This window comes from Mastacembelus armatus, chromosome 7 (assembly GCF_900324485.2).
Source record: "Mastacembelus armatus chromosome 7, fMasArm1.2, whole genome shotgun sequence".
Taxonomy (NCBI): domain Eukaryota; kingdom Metazoa; phylum Chordata; class Actinopteri; order Synbranchiformes; family Mastacembelidae; genus Mastacembelus; species Mastacembelus armatus.
In genome coordinates, this window is record NC_046639.1 from 7,680,611 (window position 1) to 7,695,183 (window position 14,573).

Here is a 14,573-nt window from a genome sequence, read left to right on the forward strand (position 1 = left end):
CATTTAAGACAATTCTGAAATGTTGATATATTTGTCCAAACATTTCCAGAGTAGGATTGATCAGCATGACAGCACATAGAACTGTGTTACTCACAATGAAGGTGAATGGTGGCTCTGACTGGAAAATAGCTTGTTCCTTGCACTTTTATTAAAAAGAGCCATTTTAAAAATCTGTAAATACAGCATAGGACAGAACACAAACAGTCAATACTAAATATGAGCCGGATTCACTCCCATATTTATAATAACATACTGTACATTAAAAATTATGTTCCTTTAATAGTTTCTCATACATCTGTGCAAAGATCCCCGATTCCCTCTAATACCACCACCAACAAAGTGCGTAACTGGAAGAACACTGTATGCTATACATATCTTCAATACTCACATACGGAAGGTCACTAGCAAGGACAGTAAGGTCATTGACAACATCCAATGGAATTAGCTTAACAGGATACCTTACAAACATCACTACACACCAAGGCTGAAATCAGAACAGTAAAATGTACAACTTGCAGATACAACAACAGATACGCATGCAAAATATGCATTTATATCATAGAACTTCATACAAGAGTAATCCAATGATCATATATATTATATTCACAATCAATATATTACATTTGTGTTTGATACTTAAAAGGACCATACCTGTGGTTTTGCATGTTACACCGTATGAACTACATTTCCATTTACATCACAAACATTTTTTTAAAACAAACCTGTGTGATAATGTGACCCAATGAGGAAGTTTTAAATTTTTGTCACAATAACATTATAGTTGAATAATTACTGAGCTGCGTTTTGAGATTTTTTGAAAAATCACTCTTTGGTGGTGCTTTCAAGGGCCACCTAATATTTGACATTTAACGCCGACATAAACTCCCTATTTTTACAGTATATCCTGGGAGCAAGCTAGAAGACAAAATATAAGGAAACATGGATGTTGTGAAAAAGATGATGTATAGTTTTTTGGTTTCTTTCAATAAAGTTACTAATCTTCTGCAGTGATTCTAAAGTCACTGAACTGAACGAACAAAGAAGAAAAAGGCTGCCCTACTGTAGGTGATTGATCTGGAGCAAGTTTCAAGTGATTTAAATGTCAGATTTAAAAAATCCACAGTTTGCCTTTAGGCTGACACTTGCAAAACCACCAATATAGTAATTTGTCAACAGCATGATAGCATCACCTGCCTAATGAATTGAGGTGAAACCCAAAAATGCATGTCAGACATAAAGGTTCAAGTCCAGACATACCCACCCCAGACAGCATCAGCCTCTATCCAAGCCCTTGGTCCTGGCTCTCTGTGTGCCTGCGGCTGGTGCGCTTGCGCTGCTGCTGTTTGGGATTAAGCTGTTCCCAATAGGACTGGCAATACTGGTTAATCAGTCTAATCTCTGGTGGGAAAGGTGTAGAGAGAAGGGGTGACTGAGGGTAAGGTCCCGCTTGGCGAGTTTTTGGCTCTTCATCCTCATCTTGAGCAGTGAGAGCTAAAACAATGTCTCGATCCAGGATGCGCAGCGCCACACGGGCCACTGTGTGTTTAAAGTTGTTCTCAGTGGCGAGGCAGTGGTAGAGCCCTGCATCGGACTGGTTAAGAGACTTGAGGAGAATACCATGGTTGGTCTTCAGAATACCTCCCACACGGTTTAACTGTGAAAACAAGCAAACAGTTGACATTCCAAAAGTATTAGCTCAACATTGGGCACACCATGCTTATTCGCTTTCTTGCCAAGTGTTAGAATAAAAGGCTAGTTCCCTCATATCTGTCTAATAAATATGACGCTACAAGCAGCAGTTATCTTAGTTTGGCATAAATGGATAGAGCCAGCCTGGCGCCATCAAAAGCCAAACCAATATATCAAAACTAATAGCAGCTTTGAATGGTGTATATATACAGGGCTATTTCTTGCCAATGTCACACTGAGTGGTATCAATGTTTTGATCTAACTCTCAGCAAGAAAGTCCATCATCATATTCCCACAAATGCCAAACCACTCCTTTAAGATTTACTAGAATTCATTTGTTCTTCCTCACCACTTTCCTCTTTCCTTCCCTTTGGAAGAGCCACTTGATGGTGGCCTGGGGAGAGCGAGGCTGACACTCTAAGAATGTACTGCTGCCCTCCACCCCAAACTGCACTGTTTCTCGTAGACGTTTCTCCACTGCACAGATTGAGAAAAAAGAAACGATGACCATTTCATAAAAAAAAAAACTGAAGCATGCATGATTGTTAAAATCCCCCAGAATGGCACACCTTTGGCATTAAAGCCTCTGCACTGCCTCAGTGGATCACCATGTTTAACGTCCTGTCTTCTGCTCCTCCTGAGACAAAAATCAGTATTAGGAGTTGAGTTGACTTAAACACATCCTCACTTTAATGTCTGGAAACAATGCACCCTGGAACTTAGGCATTTCCCTGACCTCTTGGCGGATGGAGTGAAGGCCGAGCAGCTCTCTCCATCCCAGGCACAGTAGGGGTCCCGGGCAAGACAGCAGTCAGAGCAGGCCCTGCCGTAGACGTCACAGCGGTGCAGCGACACCTGGGTCAGCCCCGCGTCTGATGACACGTACAGTTGTTGCTGCGGTGACACAAGCAAATCAAACAGTGAGCTTACAAGGAATATTCACTGAAATCTGTATCACCAAGTCAGATTTGTCTTTAAGAAGAGCTCTCTTACTCTTTTAGATGATATCTTCATTGTTTTGACTGGAGCACTGGTCTGTAAATTGATAGGGGCAACAGAATGATGAAGAAGACTTTATCTCCAGATTAGAATATTTTAGCCATATTGGGACCATGTATTTAAACATACCCGGAAAACCTCCACTTCTTCCAGTGTGAGTTCCTCCATGCTGGTTGGGTCCTTAGGCAAAACAATAACTTTTTGCACGGTGCCATGATCTAGAAGGGAGAGAAATTGTTTATGTTTGATTTCTTGCCAGTATAAACCTGTAGACCTGTAGACCTTCAGACCTGTAGCTGTCTCACCTGTTCCTAGGAAAAGCACCTCATAACGTCCATCCACAGCATCCACCTGGTCTACCACCATGGCGGTGTAGCGGTAGTCCACCCCGGTTCGGACCACCAGGGGGCGTCGGTGGATAGGATAAACTGGATGGAACATGAGAGGATGGGCTCTAATGAAATTCACAGCCTCATCTGAAAAGTTCTTGGAGGAACGGATACCAGGAGTGAAAGTTCCTCCTGGGCACTGAATGGAAAGAAAGAAGCATGAGGTTGAATTTAGATACACATATATGTATATACCTGTTGTAAAAAGGTTGTGTAAGGATGACACTTAGGTGACAATGTGACTGAAACGTACAGTCCCAGGCCGTGGGTAGGGGATCTTGCCAGTGTATTCTGTCCATTGGTAATTATGACCATGTTTGTGAGCAAATGGTCCATTGAAGACGTTGCGGATATCAGCCATTGAGTACACACAGACAGCTGAGCCCTTAAACACAGAACTTAAACAGAAACAGGCAGTTAAATTAAAACATAGAGTTAGGAACCAGCTTGAAGCATGAACCGTCCACTAAAATATGTCTAAAAAATGTTGGTTGTATGTGCATTTACAAGACAAGCCTCCAAAAAGGACTCACCCAGCTGTGGTGAAGAGAGCATAGACCATAGGGTTTCGCTCATCCTGCGTGGGTTGAATAAAAACATCCCCTGGAAGAAGAATTATGCACAAATCAATAACACAACAGCAAATGTGGTTGCAATTAAAACACAATCAGATTAAAAGCAGTGCTTATTTGTAACGTGGCCTCACGTAGTTCATCAAATCGAGTCTCCACTCCATCTTCTCCTATCACTGAGCAGATAAGACGAGCTTTCAGGAAAGTCGTCCAGCGGTTCACCAGGGACTTCTGCCCTCCTTCATCATTCTAGACAGAAAGAAATTAGGCCATGAGTCAATTTGTATGAGGTAAGGTTCTTGTATGATCGTCACAGTAACAATGTGCTTTGGCTCACCAGACACACTCGTCCCACCCTGGCTAAAACGCTGGGGCTCGTCCCACCGCTGGAATCTAAGGTCTTCTCACGAAAGAAAAAATAAAGTTTGTCGTCATTCCTTTCTGCGCTGTCAGGGATCTGCTGGATCTGAACAAACACAGGCTCTAGGAGGTAAAAACAGATAAGCAGAGAGAGGATTAAGGCAAGTGGTTGTCAAATAAAATGAGAAGAACCGTAACCTATAATCAACGTTTGCCTCCTCACACCCACACATACTCACCGTTGAGCCACCTGGAGTCATACTGCTCTGTCCTGATGGCTGTTCTCCCTCCCATAGTCCTAAACAGAGCAGCATCTGTACTCATGAAGTCAATATGGACCCCTGCATATAGGTTACCATCTGTACAGGTGAGACAACAAGAGAACAGACAGGTAAGGCTGTGATTCAGCTGCATAAAATGTTTAAAGATTTTGTGTTTTACAGCATTTCTTACTTATCAGAACTGCAACGCTCTCCTGTTTGGGATCATAGGAACATTTGCCCTTCCCCGAATCCACGTACCCAGGGACCAGCCTAAACAGGTAGTCCTGCAGGGACAGATGAGACAGGAAAAATGATGTTAAAAATAGGCTGCTGAAACATCCCAAGAGAGTGTGGGAAAATCATAAACAAAATCAGCGTCCCAGTTTGTAGTCTTGAAATATTTAGCAGGGACAACGCTTTCCAAGTCCACTGCAGAGAGATTTTTTTCTTTGTGTTCACCTCTGCCCTCCAGCCTCTGTTAATGAATGTGCAGATAGGTTGGTACGCCCCTGTTCCACAGGTGTAGAGGTGGGTGCGGTTCCACGGCTCGATCAACCTCACAAAATTGGCACATTCACCCTGGATAAATAGGAGCAAGACAAAATGGAATTCAAGCATCATCATCATCATTGTTCTATCTTGAAAGAACAAGTCTGTGACTTTTAAAAGGACAGGATGTAAATAAATGAGCCCACCTGTCTTCCCTTTCCTGTCATCTGACATTCTCCTTTTCTCTTAGCAGATGCTGGCCAGTGGATCTATTTTGTTTTTTTTTTAAAAAACACCCATAAATATTGGATTAGTGAGGATCATTGCATTAAGAGACTTAATGCCACATACCAAAAAACAGACTGGATTTAAATAAAAGAAGCTTATACGCACTATGAGTGGCTCCTTGTTAACATTCTGCATGTCCAGAGCCACCAGGTACTCCCGGCTGCCCAGGTACAGACGGCCCTGATCCTGATCCATCAGGAGGACGCGGTAATCACTGGTGTTGAAGGTGAAACTGAAGGGTCGTGCTGCCCTTGTGTCCATCAGTTCTGTGTGTGGCGGAGGGGAAAGTTGCAGGCTTGTTAAAAAACATTTACACCATTTGGAAAACCAACACCAGGGTGTCCAGAGGCTACATCTGAACATCTGTTCACATTATTCCCTTTATGCTTTTAAGGTCTCATTACTGACTTGGATGAACTTCTGGTGCCTTGAACAACAAACTTCTCGCTATTTCTCTGGAAAATGTGTGTCACTGATTAAATATAACTCAACTTAGAGCATTTTAAGAAACATATTTGCTTTTAAGATCTCAATATTTTATGTGTCCTGACTGTCTGATAGAGTTTGAGGCGCCACATGCCATGTGGAGTTAGACAAAAAAGCCAGTCTCTTAGGAAACACGGTCAGTGGAACTTGCAGCTAATTCTTAAGATCAGGATTGTGTTCAGCAGAGCATAACCTGTTAAGGCACGCTGCGGTGGAAAGTGTTTCTCTTTTTTTGTTCTTCTGAAAGCTTTGATTGAAAATTTTTCATCTGCTGCAAGACAAATGGACTCTTCTTTGCACTCTAAATGTGATTCTGGTTTCCATTCTTCCATATAGCAATTGATTGCATCATTTTAAACACATAAAAAAAACTGAAAAAGTAAGGCAGGAGCACACGCACACACACATATATCTGTGGTATGTGTAAGATATTGACCACCATATATATATACACTGCCATTTTAAAACACAGCAGGCTTATATAGTGACAAATGTTCACAAAGACCCCCAGCAGTCGGCTTATAGGGATTCAAGAGGAAGCACAGTCTCTATTCACATCAAAGTGCCTTCCATCTTCCTCCTGAGGTCAATGTTAACAGGATGCAGTCAAGGTGCCACAAAAATATGCTATGCAATCGGATCTCCGGACAACATGAGATGGAGTCTTAAGAAGTGGGATGGGGTCTGGTTCTGTTCCTGAGAGGTAAACACAGGATAACAAGCCTCTGGCCAAGCTCCACTGGGCTATAGTGGATTCAGTGAACAGGCTAAATGTAGAAACACCACACCCCTATACATGTCTCTATTCTCCAAAAATAGCAAACAATGTACTGCCATCATCTGGTAAACATTCAGCAAACATTATCCCCTGACAACATTCTGACACGGCTAGGGAAACACTGGGAAGGACAGAAGATTGAAGTATGGAGCTACAGCTGGGCCACTATAAGCGCTCATGTTACAGCTTGACAACATATTGTCACCAAAGCACTAATGACCACTGCTGCCTATTCCCTATCTCAAGTATGAACAAACTGGTGACAGCTCCGTGAGGGCATGAGATCCTAAAACATGGCTTCAGTTACTCTGCACATTTTGCTGTCTAGCAATGCTGACTAATTCTCTTCAATGAAACTTCCTTTGAAGTGTGCACAACTGACACAGCTTCCCAGCGAGGGAGGAAACAATACAAGATCTCTATTCTCTGAAGCCCTCCTGTACCCCAGAGTGTCACTCTGGAAGGCTCATTTGTCCACAGGAGTCACATGTCCTCCAGCCGCCCCGAAGCCTCCTCCACAGGCGCCTCGGGGAACAAAGAGACTCGCTGTCACAAACAATGAACAATAAATCCTCTGAGTGGCAGAAAACAGTTGGCGAGTAAATCCAACTTTTTTCCTTTTTGTTTGGAATTAGGGGGAAGGGTGAGCGAGGCCTGTGAATGTGGCAGCTTTATCTACAAAACCTTACCAGCGATCAAATAATTCAACACCTCCCAGCTGCTTTAAACGTGTGTGAATTTGTGCTGGCGAGCTCTGCAGAGATGTGAATTCCTGTATCCTACACAGGGTGGGAACATGACCAAGTTCAAGACCAAACTTGTGTAATTGGTCAGACTACCACTTTGTGCACTCTGCTGCAAGAACACACTGGTGTGTATAAGCTGTTTATTGAAAGGGGATTAGTGCTGGAGGTCATATAAAAATGCACTGCAATTACCCTCTCGAGCCTCAGATGGAGCGAACAGCGTGTATACAGCTGTTTTCACTGTTACAAAATCAGCTGAATTCAAAACAGCACTGCATGTAGGCGCCAAGTGCCAGTTATCAAGCACAGATGTCACGATTAGCTCACCTCTAATTTGCTTCAGATGTCTCTTGTTGAAAAAGTACAAAATTATAAAAATCTCTCATTGAATTACTGTACTTTACCCAGATAAGGCAACCACACCCACTCTGCCTACATCCAACATAGGCCCAGACCACTTCCATATCAAAGCACTAAAGGATCTTATAAACCTGACTGGCACCTCAAACTCCCACTTACAGGTACTTCAGGTGTGACGTTTGTGTGTTTGGGAGAATGTGCATACACATGCACATGTGCATTTGAAGTGACAACATGATAGAGATGCAGGACACAAAAATCAAACAGAATCGTTCTGATCAAAGGTGTCATCCATGTATTAGTAACGTGAAACTCCAATCGTCATTAGAGATAATGAGGGCAGGGAGCAGACTCTATGGGAAAATCCCAAATGCCTGCAAAAAACATGATCCACCCTCTTTTTGAATTTACACCTTGCGGCCAAAACATTACGGTTCTAAAGTATCTTTTTTCCTTTATGATCAGATTTCAGGTGTTTCCTTCTTGTGTCATCATGTCAGACATCAAAAACAAAGAACTGACAGGTCAGGCTACAGTGCGTGTGGGTTTTAGGGTGTGGGAAGAAACTCTGTTGAAGGGCACTACCAGTAACCAACTACACGTAATATCCACCTTTTGTTTTCAGTGTTGCACTGTTTGACATGTGGCAGGAAATACGTTCTGTACATATGTATAAAGAGGAAACATAACTGCATGGTGTAGATGCGGGCGCTGGTATGTGCATGAGTTTGTTTGTGCACAAATGACTTAGTGGGAGAAACACAAAGTAAAAAGAACCACTTACAACAATCTCTGCTGTCAGAGGAGTTTTAGTTCATCTGTATGAACTCACCTTTGAAGGACAGGCGAACCCGCGGAGCAGTCTGCTGCATGCCCAAGCCTCTGTAAACACATAAGGCCAACAGGAGGACTTGGGCTCCAGATGCTGTCATGGTAACAGCCATGCAGGTAGCCCACAGAGATCTAAATCTGGACAAAAAAAAAAAAAAAAAAAAAAAGAGGAATGAACTATTATTATAGAGTGCCCCATGAGGAATATGAGACAGAAAAAGAAGGAGACAGACAAGAGACTCTCTCTCTTTCTCTGATGTCTCTGATCAGAAGTTTGGCCTGCAGCCTTCCAAGGCGAGATGTATAGTTTGGCAGGAAAGAACAACGTCCAACCCTTCACACCTGCTCTGGAAAATATGACAGCCCTATTATTTATTTAAAGTGCAAATGTAGTGAGCTATGTGTTAAGACTGTATAATGGTTTTGCAATCACAGCCACATGAAAAAAAATGAGGTTAACATCTTGCTGTCTTCATCTTATACATTTTACTAAACATACAACACTTTCCTAAATATATATTTCACCCACATTTCCAAAGAAGACTGTATAAAACCAGACCCTGATGCCCATCAGCGATTCCCTCTGCTCTCTCTGAGCCTTTCAACAAAGCATGTCAATATTCTATCAGACGCTGACGAGCGAAATACATGACAGTTCAAAGAAACAGGTAGCCCTCTCTGAAACAATTTCTGACAGTTAAGGGGTGTTGAAACGTACCCTAACTGTTAGACTTTAACTCAAGCATTCATTATGCATCTGCACTTTGCTGGAGAGGATCCCATATAAATTATGAATACTAAAAGCTGAGTCCATAACATCCATTAAATTGTCTCCCTGAAGGTGTGCTTTGCTCAGGCTATAAGCCATCCCGCGGGCTTTCCTTTATCTCATGTTACCCATGTAACCAGGGCCTCCAGTGGCACAAGGTACAAGCCATAAAATTAAGGCTTTTAGGGTGAGGCACCTATGAGATTTCACTAGATGTTCCTAAATTTCTCAATAAGGCATTAATTTATGTGTTTTTATGTTAACGCTATAAAAAATAAGTCTGATGAAATGACTGGAAAGCTGAAATTGGAAGCAGAAGTCACTGGGAAGGCATCACAGGCATAATCATACAGTCGCCTTATACTGTAGCTTCTCAGCAGGGGGGCTTGATCTCTATTATTCTTATCAAACACCTCATAGGTAACTGTTAATAATAATTAAGCACAATGAGATGTTCAATCAACATCATGTGGACACATTATTTATTATGAAGAGACTAAAAAACAGATAACAGCACTGGGCCAGGGTGACTTTATAAATAAGAACTAGATAAATAAATATTTATTGTTATTCAGCCAATCATCCATCTGATCACCACAGACGCTTTTTCAATCCATATTTGAAAATGTTAATGTGGTCAGGCAACAGGCTGAAGATGAATTTATCTCAGGATTATTAAAATGAAAGTAACTACCACTAAGCCTCAACAGCCAATAGAGGAATGTGACTAAAACGTAATATTGTGCCAGAGGGGCTCCATGCATGATGGCACTTTGTGGTATTTGGAATTTCTGCTGGGTTTCTGTACTGGGTGGTGACGGCAGGACAGTTCGGCTGTAATAATAAATGCTTTTCCTAAAAAAAAAAATAATTACAGGATTTCTATAACCCAGCTTCTTTTTCCGCAGAGTGCGCATTTACCTGTGAACTCAACATCCAGAAATAGGAGCCGAACAAATGTGTGTACTTGAGTCACCTCCCATTCAGGCTACGGTACAGAGTAACCAAACCTGAGTTAAAAGTTAAACCAGAGACAAGTTAAATGTCCTACCTTTGATTTCTGAGTTTCTCGACGGCCGCTACGCTTCTCGGATCCAAAACTTGCGGGATGTTACCGCTGCATTCCCCGCGTTTTGCGCCTCGGAGCTGGATTGGAAAATCTCTCTCCGCCTTGCTGCGCAGTCATAAAACAATCCGATAGGTTTGCAAATTCCCCTTGAAAAGAAAGAAAAAAACTCTAACTAATCACTCGCTGTTACCACGTTTCTTCCTTGTAGCCCAATATTAAAAGAAAACCAGAACAGCGCACAGCTCAACCTTAGACGCTTGTCTCATTCTTTCCCAAAGTTTAAACCTGGAAGGCAAAAACCATCAGCGCGTCGTGGTCTAGATGTTGGTCCATTGATCCTCTGAAGGGAGTTTGAGGGTGTTTGAATGTGAGTCAAATGACCAGGTGCAGGTGTGGGGAGAGCGTCTGCCCCGCTGTCCTCTCCCGTCTGTTCTGCCCCCACCCAGCCTTCCCTCTCCTGTTGGCCCACAGCAGCATTGGACCAAACCTCTTGGTACACCATATGGGTATGATTAACCCTGTCACTGCTGATGAGTTCAGCACACTGCTCCACTCTCCTGCAAACTGCTAATAATTTCTGTCACTGCGCTAAGTTTTCTCCTGGTGAAGTTTATTTAACCTGAATAATTCAGCTGAATGTTGACGGGCAGACAGTTTATATAAAGGCTTTTCTCATCCAGCAGTGGGGCCAAAGGACTATTCTTATACATGATGCAGGGGCTGTGATTCACTATTAAAGAGGAGCCCATAGTCTGCTACTTGGACCATGTCACAATTATTCTTCAGCTCTACATGAGAGCCAGGTCAGCCGAAAAAGATTCCTGGGATGCCTCTCTGGCTGGGCCCCGTGCTCATGACAACAGTGACAAAGCAGTCAGAAGTGGGGGGGGGCACTGGACCTATAGGACATCTATCCTGTTAACAAAGCCTTGAGGTTGAAATTAAAACAGCTTGGGCTTTGTGGTGAGCTCTGACGGAGTATGGTGCAGCGAAGACACAAAAGCACAGAGTGAATCTATTCTGAGCAATGGTTCTGAAAGACAGTAAAACCAAATAAACACATGAGGCAATGTGGTGTGTCGGTTTATAAAAAGCCTGAGGGGGGCAGCAAGTGTGAGGAAGCTTTAATTCTTACTTTCTGAATTTACTTTTACTCCACATTCTTGGGTTGTATTCATTATCGCTTGTGGAAGAGAGCGTGTAAGCAGTGACCTTATCTCAGATTGGGCATCAGCCAGATGTGATGCACAGGCAGTAATGTGTCAAGATCCATGTCCAGGAGGGAGTCTTTTGTTTCCCGCCCCACAGGAGGCAGCCTCCTGTTTCCAGCTGAGGAAATGAGTCACGAGTATGTGCTGAGTTCAGGTTTCCGTGTGCTCTCAACTTTGGCCATGGACACTATTACACCGACCAGCTCCCACAGCTTGATAAGCACCTATTAACGTCACTGTCTCTAACTTTGTCATCCTCCATCCTCTGGACTTATCTGAACAGCATGCACCCACTACTGCCTCAACTTTGCTGTACTTTTTTATGTGCATGTGAGTACGAGGGATGTTAAGCATGATGGAGGGATTTTGTATCGTGGAGACGGACAATGTGGATTAGAATTAGCCCATTTTTTTGATCCCACAAAAAGCTCTGACAGAAGGACCTTCTCATTTAATGGATAGGTAATGTGAAATGTGAGGTAGACGTGTATCCCCGTAGGTCGAGGCCCTCAGACACATCAATCATGACATTTCCAGAGGCAGAGCATTGTCCCCTTGGGGAAAAACAACCCATTATTTGGCCCACAAATTGTTTCTCAGACAGTATAACCTACTGATGAATTGAAGAGTGTTTGAACATGCCTGCTACAGAAAGTTCAGGGCATCACCGTGTACTACCACGACCTTGTGAGGAAATAATAGAGTAGAGAAAATAAAGGTACAACAGTCACCAGGATTAGCCGCTCTATTTTCAACCACAACTCCTCTCACATGACTTTACAAGTCTTATAATTATTATCTTACAGGTCAGGAAAAAAAAATGTAAACATCAAAATGCAAGATAAGAGAACAGGTGCTGTGTGACATCAATGAACTTCACACACCAGTTACTATCAATGGGGAGCAACTTCGGAAAACATCTTTGACACGAAGGGCGCATACGTGGCGCACATTCCAGTCACAGCCTGCTCGGCTTGTGCTGTAGAAGTGAGGTGATTCCAGGTTTTTAAAAAGAGTAACATACACTGTCCTAGCTGCAGCTTCCCTGAGATGAAGCACCGTCTGCTGTCATCCAACATGCCACGTGTCCGCCGGGGCAGCCAGCCACCATCTGCCCTGAAGACAAGACTGGCACTCTGCTTCACAATAAAATACAGCTGGGGGAATCAACAGCTGTTGAAGAAGACCTTTTGTTTCAAATAAAAAGGGGTGTGTGTCAGGGTGGGAGGGAGTTACTGCACAAGAAAAGGAGGATAGGGAGAATGTGAGGAGGATAAGTGAAAGTACAGTCCTTAAGGTAAATCTGTCAGCAATCTTGCAAAAGCCTCTGGTAATAACCTGTTAATGATTAGGCCCAAAAACAGCCCAAAATGTTTTTGGACATGTGTGACTTCAGCTCCATCTTAACCGCTGTGACAGACACTGTCTGTGATCAAAGAACCAGCGAAAAAATCTGTCATGCTGAAAAAAGTGAGACTAGAGTGCGTGTTGGCAGATGATTCTGAGTGCAAAAAACACATGTATACAGTGTGTGCATGCAGACACAGATGCACAAGCTGACGTGCACTTGGTCTGCAGCTTGAATTAAAAGTGAATTGATTTCTCTTATCTCTCCCCCTCACACCCTTCCTCTCTCCTCACCTTGTGCACATCCTTCAGACACTGGACTCCAGGTGAATTTCAATGTCAGTGTCATGAAGGTAACGAAAGTGCCGCAATCTGTTCATTCTGTAAAGTAATTGCGTGTGTAGGTGCACACATGTACTTGTGTGTATACAGTATGTGTAGAGTTATTTGGGGGGGGGGGGGGTTATTCATCTGTCTGGTGTGATCATGGCTGTCTGTAACTGGGTCTAGGCGCGAGCATGCACTCTGAGATTTCCCAGATAAGAGTCATCCATCTGCTGTGTGTATCTGTCAGGGCCCAGGCAGCCCCGCTTATCACTGCGCTCATCCATTTCCCTCAGTCATACTCATTCTATTCTCTTTCCCCGCTCCTTTCTGTTTTCCCCTCTGCACAGTTCAAATGCTGTGCTTCATCTTGATTAGCTGACAAGCAGACAATCACGCATACGTGCACTGTAGTGCTGAAAACGGGCAAATATGTGAGACGTGCAGGTTCTGCAAGAATGTATGCATGGAGGTGCTTAAAAGAACACAAGCTTTCACAAACACGCTTACAAGCATGTGCACGTGGATAAACACACACACACACACACACACACACACACACAGGTAGTTGGTATTCAGAGGCCCTACCTCAACCTCTCAGATTACCTATAGATGATCCTCAGAGAGAAGCAGAAGCCCTTTTCTTGTACACTTTGGAGCAGAAAATGCTCTTCCCAACATCAATCACACAGATGAAAAGCAAGCTGCTGTGTTATCTTTTCATTCTTCAGGCTACGCTGAATCGGTGTCAGTAGAAGATTCCAGGGGACTACTTTATGAAACATGAGAGCATGAAGCAGCATGACAAGATGATTTGTGTACAGTAGCAACACCAGCTTAACCCAGGGGAGTGTAGTTTACGTTGGGAAATCCATTTCGGTTTTTGCCACCCTATACATAACAAAGGCTTCACAGAAAACCCTCAGACCACAAAGCAGCCGGAGGATGGCTTTGTTGTCCCAGCAATCTGTACTTAGTTTGTCACAATCAATATTGTAGGAACCAAACCCATTATTAATTCATAGTCATGAAAACATGTTGTGCCCTGAGGTAGGCTGAATAAAGCTGCTTCAAAGAGGAGACAAACACTGTGTTTCACATGGGATCATTTCATGGGGTGTAATGTGTTTCCATCATCAGTATTAATAGTATAGGCCCATCCTAGACTGCATACTCTGGGTGCTGCTGGGCCCACAGCAGGACAGGTTTTTGCTAGTGGAATATTTATAGCTGTGCATTAAAAGTGGAATCAAAGGTTTAAGTGTACCATTGCAACACCACCGCTGTTCCTTTGTCTGGGCCTGTCCAAAAATGTCTTGCCTGAAGCTATTTGCAGTGCTACACTGAAAATGTCAGTGACATCACACACTGCTGTCATATCAAAGGAATACATTAAAGAACAGCTGTATCTCACTGGATACTGTTTGATTCTTTCCTGCAGTGGGAACATGTTGCAGCCAAGCATATCAGAGGTGACTTTTATGCCAAAAGGCATTACACGTATCCTTTGTTTTTAGGATTTTCTAAAATTTGAAGTTTTTGACATTTTTTAATTTGTGTTTGTCATTTATTTACATCTGAGAGTGTAACATACTGGTATTAA

At 43.0% G+C, this 14,573-nt stretch overlaps 1 protein-coding gene across 2 annotated transcripts; it reads right to left on the minus strand.

Moving 5' to 3' along the window:
- Positions 1–7: 7 nt before the first annotated feature.
- On the minus strand, positions 8–10,520 carry LOC113145293 (semaphorin-3F-like). Of its 2 annotated transcripts, none has more exons than XM_026331844.2 (19): positions 10,337–10,520; positions 10,071–10,234; positions 8,252–8,388; positions 5,155–5,315; positions 4,968–5,030; positions 4,732–4,851; positions 4,463–4,556; positions 4,249–4,368; positions 3,987–4,132; positions 3,784–3,898; positions 3,611–3,680; positions 3,331–3,475; positions 2,994–3,216; positions 2,818–2,906; positions 2,683–2,724; positions 2,426–2,583; positions 2,259–2,326; positions 2,039–2,166; positions 8–1,654 (listed from the first exon to the last, which is right to left on the minus strand). In XM_026331844.2, exons 3-19 carry the CDS (start codon positions 8,361–8,363, stop codon positions 1,280–1,282), a joined length of 2,229 nt encoding a protein of 742 aa, XP_026187629.1. In that variant the 5' UTR covers positions 8,364–8,388; positions 10,071–10,234; positions 10,337–10,520; the 3' UTR covers positions 8–1,279. The 2 variants fall into 2 exon arrangements, with proteins under 2 accessions (XP_026187629.1, XP_026187630.1); XM_026331845.2 differs by having other exon boundaries at positions 10,329–10,520.
- Between the last annotated feature and the right edge of the window lie 4,053 nt (positions 10,521–14,573).

Excerpts from the sequence above, each read along its gene's own strand:
- LOC113145293 (XM_026331844.2), bottom strand. The coding sequence starts at position 8,363 with ATGGCTGTTACCATGACAGCATCTGGAGCCCAAGTCCTCCTGTTGGCC. Across the intron at positions 3,899-3,986 it reads GGGTGGGACGAGTGTGTCTG|AATGATGAAGGAGGGCAGAA; the intron begins GTGAGCCAAAGC and ends CTTTCTGTCTAG. Across the intron at positions 2,584-2,682 it reads TGAAGATATCATCTAAAAGA|CAACAACTGTACGTGTCATC; the intron begins GTAAGAGAGCTC and ends GTGTCACCGCAG.